This window comes from Taeniopygia guttata, chromosome 1, assembly GCF_048771995.1.
Source record: "Taeniopygia guttata chromosome 1, bTaeGut7.mat, whole genome shotgun sequence".
NCBI classification, from domain to species: Eukaryota; Metazoa; Chordata; class Aves; order Passeriformes; family Estrildidae; genus Taeniopygia; species Taeniopygia guttata.
Window position 1 is genome coordinate 76009418 of NC_133024.1, and position 13586 is coordinate 76023003.

General features: G+C 40.3%; 1 protein-coding gene across 12 annotated transcripts in view; it reads left to right on the forward strand.

Moving 5' to 3' along the window:
• Positions 1-13586, forward strand: part of MBNL2 (muscleblind like splicing regulator 2) — a 106159-nt gene that overhangs the window by 87975 nt on the left and 4598 nt on the right. For 5 of the 12 annotated variants that reach the window (XM_041715192.2, XM_041715228.2, XM_041715281.2 and 2 more), the window contains 1 exon segment: positions 255-349. The exons of the other annotated variants lie outside the window; for them this stretch is intronic. In XM_041715192.2, the coding sequence (XP_041571126.1) occupies positions 255-349 (95 nt within the window). 12 annotated transcript variants of the gene reach the window in all.

Genomic DNA, 13586 nt, shown 5'->3' on the forward strand with positions numbered 1-13586 from the left:
TACTCTTTTTTTCTGGGAATCGCCGATTGTGTTGACAACCTTCCTTTAATTGTACTTGTAATAAGCTATTTTCCCTTTTTTTTTTATTTCTCCGCCACGCTTTCTCGCTTTGCACTGTGATTGCATGCCATCTGCCGGTTTAACCCATGACGATGGCTTGCCGCTCTTGATATTCACCATGCCAAAAATACCACTTCTCTTACCATAATGCTGCACCCTCCTGTTCATTGCTTCCATGGTTCCCCTCCTGAAAGTACCCATGATGCACAACGCTACGGCCGCCACTGTCTCTGCAGCAACAACTCCTGCAACAAGTGTTCCCTTCGCCGCAACAGCCACAGCAAATCAGGTTTGCTCCTTTTAAAGCTTTCTTTCACAAGATCCTGAACTCTAAATGAGTGCTGAGATTTTTATTTTATTTTTTTTAACAAAAAAAATTCTCACAGAGAATTTTTTTTTTATTTCTGTGTTTACCCCATCAAATTTTACTTTTATTTTTAAGTCGTTTATAGCAAGTGTTTGTGGGACAGGTTGCACTTATTTAGAGTTAACATTTGTTGCAAATAATGATGTAGCTGTGTTTTGTGTTGCGATGTTTGTACCTAATTATTGTGTAATTAACCCAGCTGGAGTTAGAATCATCATAGCACTCGACTACTTACAAAAGTCTATTATTAACTCCTAAGTTCAAAAGGAAGATCATCGCAGGTTTCAAACATTCAGGTGTGTTAATGTAGCCTTCTCCATGAGGTGTGGAAACGACTAATTTGTAAGCATGGAAGCTGTCAAAAAATCACAAGCAGGACAAGGCAGCTGGAAAAAAAATTGAATGTTTTCTGTAAATACTAGTGGTCGAAACAGCAATCAAGATATTTATGGCTATGCCTGCTTTATATTTGCAAGTGTATCTTTAACCTTGGGAATTATATTTCCCTAAGGAGGAACATTGATAGAAAGCATCCCGAGGGTTATTATCTGAGATAAGTTAGGAAGGATGATACTTTCTCCTCCTCTTCTGCAGTTTACATTAAGCAGTTTTCATTTTGGCTGGGTTTCCCCTCCTCCTGTAGGACCTAATTCCCAGGGAAGACATATCAATTGCAGCCTGGGGTGTGTAGCTCTGAATCCTCTGTTGGGATGGTTCCCACCCTAATGTGCTGAGAGAGGAGTTTGCACAGCAGTTGGGTCACTCTGGCTTTTCTCTTGCTCTGGGACCATGCTCAGACACTTCCACCTGAGATGTGTTCCCCTCAAGTGCTGAGAGGTCAGATGGAAAAGCAAACAAGCAGATTTGCTCACCAGAAGAAACCAAAGGGCTATGTCACCATCATCTTTCCTTGTGCTGCTCCTGGACAGATGGATAAGCTGTTGCAGACCCAGGAGAAATGCTGTCCTATTGGTTCCTTCCCTTCCACTTGCCAAGGACTTAGAAAGAAATCTGCAAAAATGTTTTGCTTAATAATGTTATACTAACAGCTTTATTTTTTTTACTGGCATTCCCAAAACTATTGAGGTATCCCGTGGAAAAATAGAAGTTGCTTCAAGAGTTTATTTTTAATAATTTAGGAAAAATATACTACCTCTGAAATACATCCTACTTTCTTAAAGAAATACAGACCAGTTCATTTTCTTCAGGTTTTTTTAAGGTTCATTTGCCAACATGGTGATGTTTTTCCTTCTAGCATTTTCATCAAAAGAGGGTTGTAGTTTTGTGCTTACTTTTCTGAGAGCTAGCTAGTAAAAAATGTCTGGGTTAAGGAGGAAAGTGCAGCAGGCCAGTGGCGTGTTACACAGTCCTTCCCAGAAGTGTCTACAGCAGAAAATTGTTTGCTGGTATCCATTGTAGTTTTGTGATCTCAAAGTGGTGACAGAGGGCCTTGAAGATGCTAAGGCACTAAGAGAAAATGGGATGGTTTGGGGAAAGGTTGAGCCAGGGATCCTCTCCAGCACAGAAATGCAGATGGGGCAGCTCCACCACCTCCAATCCTGAGTGCTAGAGGGGCTGACTGTGGCTGAAGGTAGAATAAATACATGGATGCCTACAAAAGGACCAGTAAGCAGTATTTTTTTTTTTTTTTAAAGTTAATGGGAACCCTTTCATGCAAGTAACTAGTGCCACTGAGAAGACAAAGGAGTACCTTAATGCTCTTCCTCATCTATCGGGAAGGAAGGCAGAGCCCCTTCTTTCCCAGTGCAGATTTTGTTTGCATTGGAGGATTATAGCATTTTAAATTTAACAGGAATCGTAGAAGGTGTCTGTATTTAGCTAGCTGCATATATGTATGTGTGTGTGTGTACATACAATTCCATGCTGAAATTAATGGATGGTTTAACAGGAGGATGGGTTTCACTTGTTTAACTTCAGCCATTTTTAAGTTTGGCATCTAGATCGTCTGCTTTTCTGGAAGTCTGTGTTAGGGCAGGGTAAATTGCCCTGGAGGGTCTTTCCTCTGTCCCTTGCCTGTAGATTGAATATAGGTGTGCTTTACCAAAGCTCTGCACCACTGCACACGTAGATGAGTCCCACCTCAGAGGCTTGTTTGCTTCTGTAGCATGTGCCATCACAGTCTTCTTTTTCCTCACTCCTGTCTTTGTTTTAGTCATTGTAAGTCTTTAAAAGTCACTGTTAAAAAACATGTACTTCAAAGTAGGGAAAGCAGTAGTAGTTCATTCTTCTTTATAAGAGACAAAACTCTTAAGTTTTCTGTTTATTTACTACATCCTAAGATTTGAGACAAAGCTACAATGCTAGGAAAGCCCCATGGTAACTCTGTGGCTCAAATTCTCAGTATTTCTTTAACCCAAGAAACATAACAGGAGCAGGTTATTAACTTGGTAATTAGCATGACTTTGTTCATGGTCATAGCATTCTTTGTGTCCTCTTGTATGGGTTTAAACTCTCCTGAGTATTTCAGAAAAGGACTGTTTTATTCCCAACCAGATAAAATTTCCTTTTCTAGTCTGTGCCACACTGCTTTACATACCTGCGAGGTACAGTTTCCTCTTTCCAGTGTCTCTATCACAGTTTTTTTTTTTTACAACCTGCAGCCTTCAGCTTGTCCCATTTTAGCTCCCACAGCTTCTCCTCGCGATTCTGGGCATGAAAAGAAAGTTTTAGCAAGGCTTAATAATTTATCTTAATATCATTTGGTTTACTATTCTGACCTGGGGAAAGATTACGGGTCTTCCTGGGATTGAGTATGATGATCCCAGTGTCTTTGAAGCACAAGTGGAAGGGAAAAGTCAACATCCCAAAAGTTATGGGAATCTCAGTTGATGACTAATAAAATATAACTCTGTTGGGTCCAGTAAATTATTTAGTATGTGCTGTCAGTTTCTCTTTTGAAAAAAAAAAAGTCACTATGCCTCATGTCTTCTGTATATCCTTTCTTTCAGAAAATAACATGAGTAAGAGCTCAAAATACACCTGCACTGGCACATGCTGTCAGTCCTGCTTGGCCAGCATCTCTGGGCATTGTGTGTTCAATGTATGGCACGAGGCACATGGAAAGATTGTGTAGGATTAAAGGCTGTACTGTGTACATCTATGCAGGGTGACACCAGTTAAGAACATGTGGCAAATCTGGCATCCCTTGCTTTTCCTGACTTACAAAGTTTAGGTTTTTAAAATAATTTTCTTGCAGTGTACTTCAGCAGGGAAGAGAATCGCTTTGGTGCAATGCAATGTAAACAGGATGCAGCAAATTGCCCCACTTACTGTAGCTGCCAGGCTGTGATGAGAGGGAATAGAGGGGAAGAGATTTCAGCTTTCTAGTGAAAGGTAGCTGGAAAGGTACATGTCCAGGAGCATGACAGGTCAGAGGTAAAAGGCCCTTCCCCTTTTCTGCTCTTCACAATTGCTCCAGTCATTCCTGCCAGGATGGGGCTTGAAGCCTCAGCTGCTTAACCCCACTTCAGCAGCAGGTGCTTGATGAACTTTCAGTTCAGTTGTTTGAAGATGCTAATAGTGTTTTCTTGGAGCAAAGTTTGAAGCTGTGTGAAATGATGATGAGAAGCAGCGTTAGGACATGAATACCTAGGGTTTGGTCCTAGCTCCCTCTAGTGCATGCATATGGACAGAGGTACATAGGATGTCCTGCTTAAAATATTAATACAGTCTTTGTGTGTAAGTATGTACTTCAGAGATCTTTAACAAAGCTTTTGTTACTCCTTCAGCTAGTGGACTAGCAATACTCAAGCAAGCAAGGAAACTGTTACCTGCTGAGCTTCACTGATGGGTAGAATCACATAATCACTTAGGTTGGAAAAAACCTCTAAGATCATTGAGTCCAATTGTTAACCCAGGACTGCCAAGTTCACCACTAAACCATGCCCCTAAGTGCAGCAGCTATGCATCTTTTAAATGCCTCGGGATGGTGACTGCTTTGGGCACTGTTTCAGTGCTTGACAACCCTTTCCATGAAGAAATGTTTCCTAAATCCAATCTAATTTTCTCTCATCCCATCACTTGTTACTTGGGAGAAGAGACCAATCCCCGCCTTGGTGCCCTCTCCTTTCAGGTGGTTGTAGAGGGAAAGAGCAATATTTACTGACTGTTTTCTTAGGCTAAAAATGTACAGTGCTGCAGATTCAGGATGATATAAAAATTATAGATCTTAAGGAAAATTATTTTGGAAGTATTTTTTCTCTTCTTGTTTTCTGTTTGCTTTATGAGCAAATACAGGATTATAAACTTGGAGAAAGATTAGATAGAGCCTATTTGGAGATAAGGATGTTTCTGTTATGGAAATGCAGAAAAATGTGACTTCCTCCACCCTTCACACCAAAGGTAATTTAACAGAGGATGGTTTATACTGACATTATTTGAGAGAGATGTTATTTGGACTTCTGGGGCTGAAGTTCAGTTTTCAATAATGGCGAGCACCTCCTAGTGAGGGCTTTAAATTTCTAAATTAGAAAGCCTCACTACTGTTCCATATATATATATCTTGGTGAGTCCTACGAGGATTAGAAGGTTAGAACTCAGCCCAAAATTAAGACACTCTAGTGTTGGTGTCTATGTTTGGGTATCTACATGCAAGATACAAGTTTAAGTACCCATTGTAGACTGTGAAGTTTATCAGCCCAGTCAGATGAAATCTGGAGAGTAGCCTGGCTTGTCCTTCAGAAGTCTCTCAGGGCTTGGCTTGGTTGCCTAAACATGTTTCTGGTGATGTTTGAGATTGTCCTAAGATAACCTTTGATGTGTACATTACCCAAGACATTTTCACAAGCTTGGCAGATGCAATACAGGACCTATAGACAAATTTGCACACCTACTTCTGAACTGGCAGCTGGGTGACAGACAAGAGACATTAGCCCTTAGCCCAAGTGCTGCTAAAACCCTGGTGAGCACATGACCCAAGCCTGCAGCTCATGACCACATGAAGGAATCTCCAGGCTTTATTGGCTTACTTGACTAGGTTGTGTCACCTCAGTGAGTGTGGCAGGGGGTTAAGACACCAGCATTTCTGTGTCTTAATCTGTGTTCTCAGGTTGAGTGAGTGTTTCCATAGTTCCATAGTGTTTCCATAGGTTATTAGAGGACGTATATGAAATTCCAAACAATTCCAAGCAATGTGAGTCTTGTTCACATCACATCAGCTCAGAACAGTTTGTGGCTTTTTTTTTTTGTACTAATGAAAATGGGCAGAGGCTGATAGTATAAAAATTGAGTAATAGAGAATGCTGCTTAAATATGTTATTTGGTGACATTATTCTGCAGGTTATATGACCTTTTACCAAGAAGGAAATAGTAAAGAACGTATCCAAAAGAAAAATGAAATACTTTGGGCCTGTATCTAAAAATAAATATATGATCAATAGGCTGTCTTATGTTAAGGCTTGTGATTATCTGGCACAGCTGCTTTAAATTATGCATCAGCATTTGCACTGAATTAGGTGGCAATTATGCAGATATTAATTATGAAATCATTCAGTAGCCTTCAGTGCTGTCAAAATCTGTTAGAATACAATGAAGCAAAAATAAAAATAGTTATGTTTGAGTGTCGCAAACAAAAGGACAATTAAAATATTTGCCCAAGTATTCAAAAACTAGTTAACATAGTGTAAAATACAAGCATGCCAAGCTTTGGGGATTTGGACACCATGTGGTGGCTTTGTCAGGAGGGAGCAGAGCCAGGATGTGCAGCAACAGAGCATGTCTCCTTGCCAAGGTGCCCGCAAAGGCAGCACCTCTCCCAAGGTGGCGTGGTTCATTCTTCTCAGACCAGAACGTCGTGGGGCACTGACTCAAGGTGATCTCTCCTTCTGCACAAAGCAGACATGCCAGTTGCTCCCTCGTGCAAATGTTCCTTGGTGTCCCCCAGCAGGGCTTCCCCTCCATTCCTCTGTAGCTCCAGGAGGCTGTCTGGCCCGGCAGAGAGCTGCCCCTAGCGCTGCTGACAAGGCTTTTACTGTCTCACATTCCCTTTCTTCCTCATGGAAACCCGCTGTACTTGTAAACAGGAGAAAAGTAGCAATATGCTGAGAAAATGAATTGAAAAATCTGGTAAATAGTAGGAAATGGACTTTTTGTTGTTGTTGTTTAAAAGCAAGCTTTTGAGAAAGAAGGTGGGAAGTGGAAACAAATGTTATTTACATCCTTATGCCAGCATAAAAGAACATTACAAATAAGCGCCTATGCAAAATTCATAGAAAACCTTTCATTGCTGTTTCTGGGGGAATGAGAGAACAGGTAGGAAAGCACTTCTTCTGGGAATAATGAGTATCTAAATAATTTTAGTTTTGCTTTTTTTCCTGACTGAAAGTTTTGATCTAAAAATTCCATAAAGTTCCAAGTTAAATGCTCGTATAGAAAATTCTGTTCCAACAACAGAAAGAGTAATTTGAATCTGATTTGGAAAAGTCCAGAAAAGGAGACAGAGGAACAGGTTCCATCCTCAAACACATTATCAGAGGGAATACTTTCAGGGAGCCAGCTCATAGCAGAACAGTGTTGGGCATCCAGCGAGCCCACTAAGGACTGACCATCTTGCTTTGTACCTGCACCAGGCTAGAAAAACAAACCTAAGTGACCCTTGATCATGAAGAATCATTTCTCTAGAGAATTTATGTAAATAGCAATAGCTTATCACAGTAGAAAGGGCAAACTTAAACTGCTTGCTGCTTCTTTCATGCTGGACACACAAGAATCACAAGCCTCATCTCACTCAAGTTATTTTGTCTGACACAGATAAGTAGCTGGGACTCACAGACTCAAGAAGTGAGAGTTTCCAGTATTAAAGCCCACAGCAAATCTTGAACAGTGGCAAAAAACATTGTTTGAATTGCCTTGAAACAACTGATGGTATAGAATAAGCTGCAAAACTATTTTCTAAGGCACCAGAGAAGCAAAACTAAAAGATTACCCTGGAAAATATAATGGAACTCTATTTTAGTTTCATGCAAACTTTACCAAGTCATTGTTTGAATAATTTGTTGGCCTCTTAATATAGCATGTTGTTTCTTTGTAGATGATAAAAAGTTCCAGCAGGCTTGTGTGTGTAACTTTAGATTGCATGTTCATATACAAGAAGACAGTGGGAAAGAAATGGAAAAATCTCTGTTCTGTTTTGGGTTTTTTAAAGAAATTCTCCCATCATACCCCTCTCCTCTGTATAGGACTAAAACCTGACTTCCTCTGGCATCCTGCTAGATGGCAGTGTCACACAACGTCAGCAGTAAGCAAAGGCTTCATTCTTTGATATAACAAAACTCAAAACAGATTTCCCTTCCCTGTTATAGAAGTGTAAAGTAAAAGTGTTGATATTTGCTATGATAACTTATTTTTATGTTCTTGCTTTCAATTATTCAACAACTGATACTTTGACAAGTGGAGTAAAAGTCTTTTGGGGCAAAAATTTATTATTTAAACATAGGAAATTATTTCTGAGGTCCGCTAATTTTGTAGGCATCTGGGAGAAAATGAGTTTGTTTCACGGTTTATACACACAGCTCCATGTGAGTCCAGGTTTTTCCATCATAAAATTTTAACAAAGAGCAGTGTGGAGCTCTAGATGTACTTGTCTGGGATCCTGTCCTTTAAAATAATTGCATCTGGACATCTCTAGATGCTCCAAGTACTTTCCCTTGAATTAAAAAAAAGATCATATTTTTATCTTGGTGTATGATTTATTGCCTACTAGAAATGCCAGTTTTTGCCTTTGAGTGTGCAGGAGGCTGCACTGGAAACATCTGTATATTTATTTTTGTTAATTGTATCTGTTGTGACTTTCAGCTGGACACAAAAATTTGCTAACTTGCCTGACTTCATTTTTGGTGCAATATTACCTGCTATGGCACAGAGAGAAGCAGTATGCATGTCTGTTTATGTGAGAGTAATCAGATAAGAAGAAAATTAGGGAAGTGGAAAGTAGTCAAAAGTCAAGAAGGTAAGATTTATTCAGAGAAGTTATGAGTATAGTGAGTTTTATAAAACTGACTCAAGTCTTACGAGTAACCTTGATGAACATAAATTTTATACTTTTCTGTGTTCAAGTTTAGTTCTGGATGTTGTCTCTTGCTTTGAAGGGAGTCTGAACTGGCGTGCCAGGTTTTGGCAGAGGAGGGGTTTCAGAGTGGTGATAACTGCTGAGGAGTCTGCAGATGTGGCAGCTGTGCTCTGTTTGCAGTGGTGCCTTCGCCTAAAAAGGATGCTGTATCTCTAGTGGCAGCCTCATGTCGCACGATGTGGGCATGCTTGGTGTCTAAAAGGAAAATGCAAAGCAGGTTTTGTTAAAAAAACAAAAGGCTAAGTGAGGATGTCAGGGTGGAGAAGTAACACCACTGCAAGAGAAATGTGGGCACTTCCATGGATAATGCACAATTTGGGCTTGGCTTTCATTCATTTGTGCTATCAGTTTCTCTGTGAAAGCCTATTCTGGTAGTTTCTAAAATTTAAGAAGAGGAGGAAAACTATCTAAAAGTAGGAAGTGAAAAATACAGATTATTGCAGTAGCTCAGATCTGCTGGAGGTAAAATTGAGTGGCTATCCAAAACAGTCACTGAATGGGTGCTCCTAAAATACTGCAGCAGTGGTCTTCAGTGTCTGCTGCCTCTGCAATAAATTAAAAATAGATTTTGGTAGAATATATTAGAGTATGTTATGATCAATTTTTAGCACTGCATTATTTATTACTTTAAGGAAGAATAAATAAAGCCAGATTGCTTTCATTTTAAACCAACTAATCCTCTGTTTCTCCAGACTGAGTAAATGCTTATTAAGTTGAACTTAAATATTGTATATTATTACTTGAATAAACACCTATTGAAGCTCATAAGTAAGCTAAGGAGTTGCCAGCACAAATAGCTTTAGTCTCTTCTTTCAGGACCTTGTGACAATTAAATGAGAAAAATGATGCTGCTGAACCCCTGAACCTTTTGGGATCCCATAATTGCCTGGAACATTTTTTTTTTAGATCATCATGAAGAGCTGGATTCAGACAAAGTCTTTGTCAGCTTTATGACACTCTGATGGCCAACAGTTTGTACCTGATGAAATGAAAATGTGTGAGCAGATGTGTCCACTTCAGCGTGGACGTCTGACCCTCAGCCATTTCCAGAGGCATATTTTCAACATATGGGACAGGCAGCACTGGGCACACTCAGGTTTAGGGAAGAAAAGAGAGGATGGCACAGGGCACCAGAATTACCATGTGAGGGAATGGGCTATGAGAAAGCCAAGGAAATAGGACCTCCAGCCCTCAGGAAACACCTGATGCCCCCATGTTAGACCCTGTATGGGCAGGCAGCCAGCTGTGGCCCAGACATCTCACTCGCTTTGTTCAAATCAGAGATCATCTTATTGATGAGCAAAGTAGACAAATGTATTGGGGTTGCACTGGATTAGTGGAAAAGCAATAAGAGAAAATCCTCCTTCAGCCCTGGATTGAAGAGAGGGCCATGGTTAGTGAATAAAGCAAGGCACGTCCATTAAATGATAATACGCTGGAAATGAGAACGAGGTTTCAGGGGAGAAGGAGTAGCAAAGGAAAAAGTCCAAGCTGCATTTAATGAAAGCAAGAGTTGGAGATGACTCTGCTGTCAGTGGTCAAGACAGGGGCAAAACCTGTCCTGTGGGACCATTGATGTGATCAAGTAGGATGTTTGGGATGGTGTTCCAGGGAGGTGCTGCTGCAAAATTTGTGGGGAAAAGGAGGTGAAAAAGTCCATCTGTAAGGCTATGTAAAACTAAATAAGAACAGATATAGCTGATACCGTAGAGATTACTTTCAGTAAATGTCTGAACATTTACTCATCTTTTTCCACTATTAATTAAACAAAAAAAAGGAAAAAAAGTTGTTTATTTTGAAGAAAAGGAACAAGGCACATACAACAAGAGAACATTCTAAGAAAAGATGAAAAATAAAGACATGGAGGCATTTCCCAAAGGCATGGGGAAATATAAATAGTCTCGGCTTCCTTGTCATAAGGGAAGAAATACTTGGTGTTACTTTTATTTTTAGAAAGAGGGAGAAGTTATGAGACAGCCTGATATGAGCTGGCTGTCTGAAAATATCTGTCATTTTTAATGTATACCCCAGATATATCTGACCAGTCTGCTGCTCGTGTGAAAAACATGCAAACAGAAAATGTCACTGTGGAAGGGTTCATCTATCCTGATGCAGGTGTTCGGGAGTTAAAATACCTTGGTGCAAACTGTTCACCACAGCCTCTTTCATTTGGTGGAGGGCAAAAAGGCATCATGAGTTGATAATCTGTCTCATGCTAAAATAGGTTGCCTGAGGTAGCCTAGGAAGATGTAAAATGGGTGACTGGCTGAGGCATTAGTGTCTGAAATGCTCTGAGATAAATCCTGTTTACAAGAAACTCCTATTACTACATTGCTTTCAAAATGGAAGGCTGAGCAGACCAGAATGTTTGCTATGTCTGAGTTAATTTTTGGAGAGGTAAGTACTTTGTAATGTAGAGATCAAATACAATCTTAACATCTTAAAATATATTAGGGCTTATAAAGCACACTGTATTTTAGAGTAATAATTTCAAAACTTCTGAAAAAGAAACATGTCAGTGGTAGATGCAAAGTCATGTTTTCCAGCTGATCCACTGTGACAGGTCTTTAGTTGAACAAGAGTTCATGTACACTGAATTCATGCAGAATGGTAAATTTTCTGTTATTCATCATTGTATAATAAATCTGGAACTGGAAAAGGAATTTAAGTCAGAGACTATAAAGAAGCTTTGTTAATTGTAGCTTCAAAACAGAAAATCTCAAGCCAGTGTTCTTGTAATTCCTAGAACCTAGTCATGATTCTCTAATTTGGTCAATTCCATGAACTGTATCAAGTAAAGCAGTAACCTGGGTGTCAGAAAAGAGTTCACAAAAATGTAAGTTCTACTTTGATTTAAAAGATTTTCAATATTACTTTTTAAGTCTTGAGACAATGACTGATCACAGCTTCCTCTGCCAGGTCTGAGGAGCTCCCAGATAGATATATCTGCACTGGTAGTTGGTGAGAAGCTGAAACCATAGGCAGTGATATCTCTCTTGGTGGTCATTCCGCTGGATGACACTGCAGAACTGTATCACCCTTATAAGCAGTCCTGAATTTTGGGATGTTCTGTGTTGCATAAGGGGCTTAATGACCACTGTGATCACTCAGAAGTCCTGAAGGTAAAGGTCTAAAAGAGGCATGCTCTGGTAGAGAAGAAAGGCTTGACATTTGGGAGCTGAAAATGTCACCTCTAAAGAGCTGGAAAATTTGAGGAGTGAATTTAGAAAGTGGTTTGCAGAAATTTAGGTTCACTCGTTGTGTTACTAGTTTCAGTGAGGTCTGTTAACTATCACTGGCACAGTGTGAATGATTTTAATCTAAAGGGTAGACAGCTTTCTGCCACTTCAGACAGGTACCAAGCAAGAAGATGATGGAGAGGGTACCTTTGTCTTTGATTACCACCAAAAAAATTCCCTTTTCTCTTATTAAATCTCTGTGAGCTGCTACTCAAGACTCTTAAATGTCAGGCCATTCTGCTTATGCTGGAAATAGTCTTCTTATTAGATCTTTTACTGCAGCAGCAGAAGGTGTGTTTTCTGGCATGTCTGTATCCACACCTGTGGATCGTAACTATTCAGAGCATGAGAAAATGCATTCCCATGCTTTACCTGTCTTTGTATAATCTTGTTTTTCAGGGTTTTTTCTTATATATACTATGGTAAAAGTGTCATGGCATTACATCCTGTTGCTGTGAAGTAGAATGTTATAATAGTATCACAGCAAATACGATAAGACATATATATGTGCATCTGAGATGTAATTCTTCAAAGAGTAGTGAACATGAAGGTAGCTGGACCTATTTACAAGTAACAAAGGAGTGCAGACTCTGTCAAAGTGTTTGCAGGCATTGCAGTACAGCTTCTCCTTTTTCAGCATGCAAGTGATGGAGTAATTAGCAGCGATGCAGGCTTAGATAACCTCTGCCTTCCATCACAGTTTATTACTTCATTTGTAGATTAAACAGGAGAGGTTCACAGTGTGTTTTCCATGTAAAGTAGTTTAGCATTATATGTTTCTCTGTCAGACACAGCGAAAAAATACCAGTGGCAGTAGCTGATGCCTGTGTATGTAGCTGTGTCGGAGTTGTGATCTCTTTTGAGAAATAAGGTGTGAACATGTAATTAAAGACTACGGGAGACATTTTACACTTTGTGGCTAAGGTTAAAAAAAAATGTAGCTCCTCAGTTCTGTGACTCTGCACTGGAGAAGCTTGTTCTGAAGGAGAGACTTAGGGTTTTTTCCTAGGAGGACTCCTACGTGTACTAGAAATAGCCGGGTGCAACATGCCCTAGTTACGGCCCTTGTACAAGGGGTGGCACGTCGAGGATGATGCAGTGGGAGCACGCCAGCTCCACAGCCACTGGCAGCAGGAGAGGCATGGCAGCGAGAGCTCCAGCTGCTCCTCTGGTACCTGCAACCCATAAACAGGACATGCTTGCACAGAAAAGGAAAGTGTTCACATTGTCTTTGCTGTTTTCCTGAGTTTCGACAGGAGAGAAAAGTCGGGAACTTCAGCAGTGAAGTTCTTACCTTGGGCTTTGCCACTCACCAGGGCAGGGAAGAGAAGGGCATCTCTGCTCTTTCACATTGCCCAGGACCCCTCTGTCCTGCCTGGCATACAGCAGGATGAGTGGCACTTGGGTTAATCACAATGCCAGGAATGGTCCTACCATTTTCCTGAGAAACAGCCTGAGATTAGGCCCTCTGCCTTCTCTGTCACACATTTTGGGGAAACTGTGAACACCAGTCTTGTGGGACTGTTTGACCAAAGTAATCTTGGCACAAGGGGCAGTTACCTCTCTCCCTGTACTTGAGGGAAAAAAGCTATAGAAAATGCAAGTTTATCCCCTCAAAAGTTGGCAGATGATGTCAGCTGCCATGCCTGAAATTCTGGGATTTTACTAAGTAAAAAACTTACTGAGCAAGTTTCAGGTTATGTCCCATGAAGTGAAACCTTAGGATCCTTTAAATACACTTGTGTGATTATGGCTAACCCAGTGTAGCTATAGCTGCTTTATTAATTACACTGACATGTTGGGTTGTAACATGCTAAAAATACCAGTGCTGAAA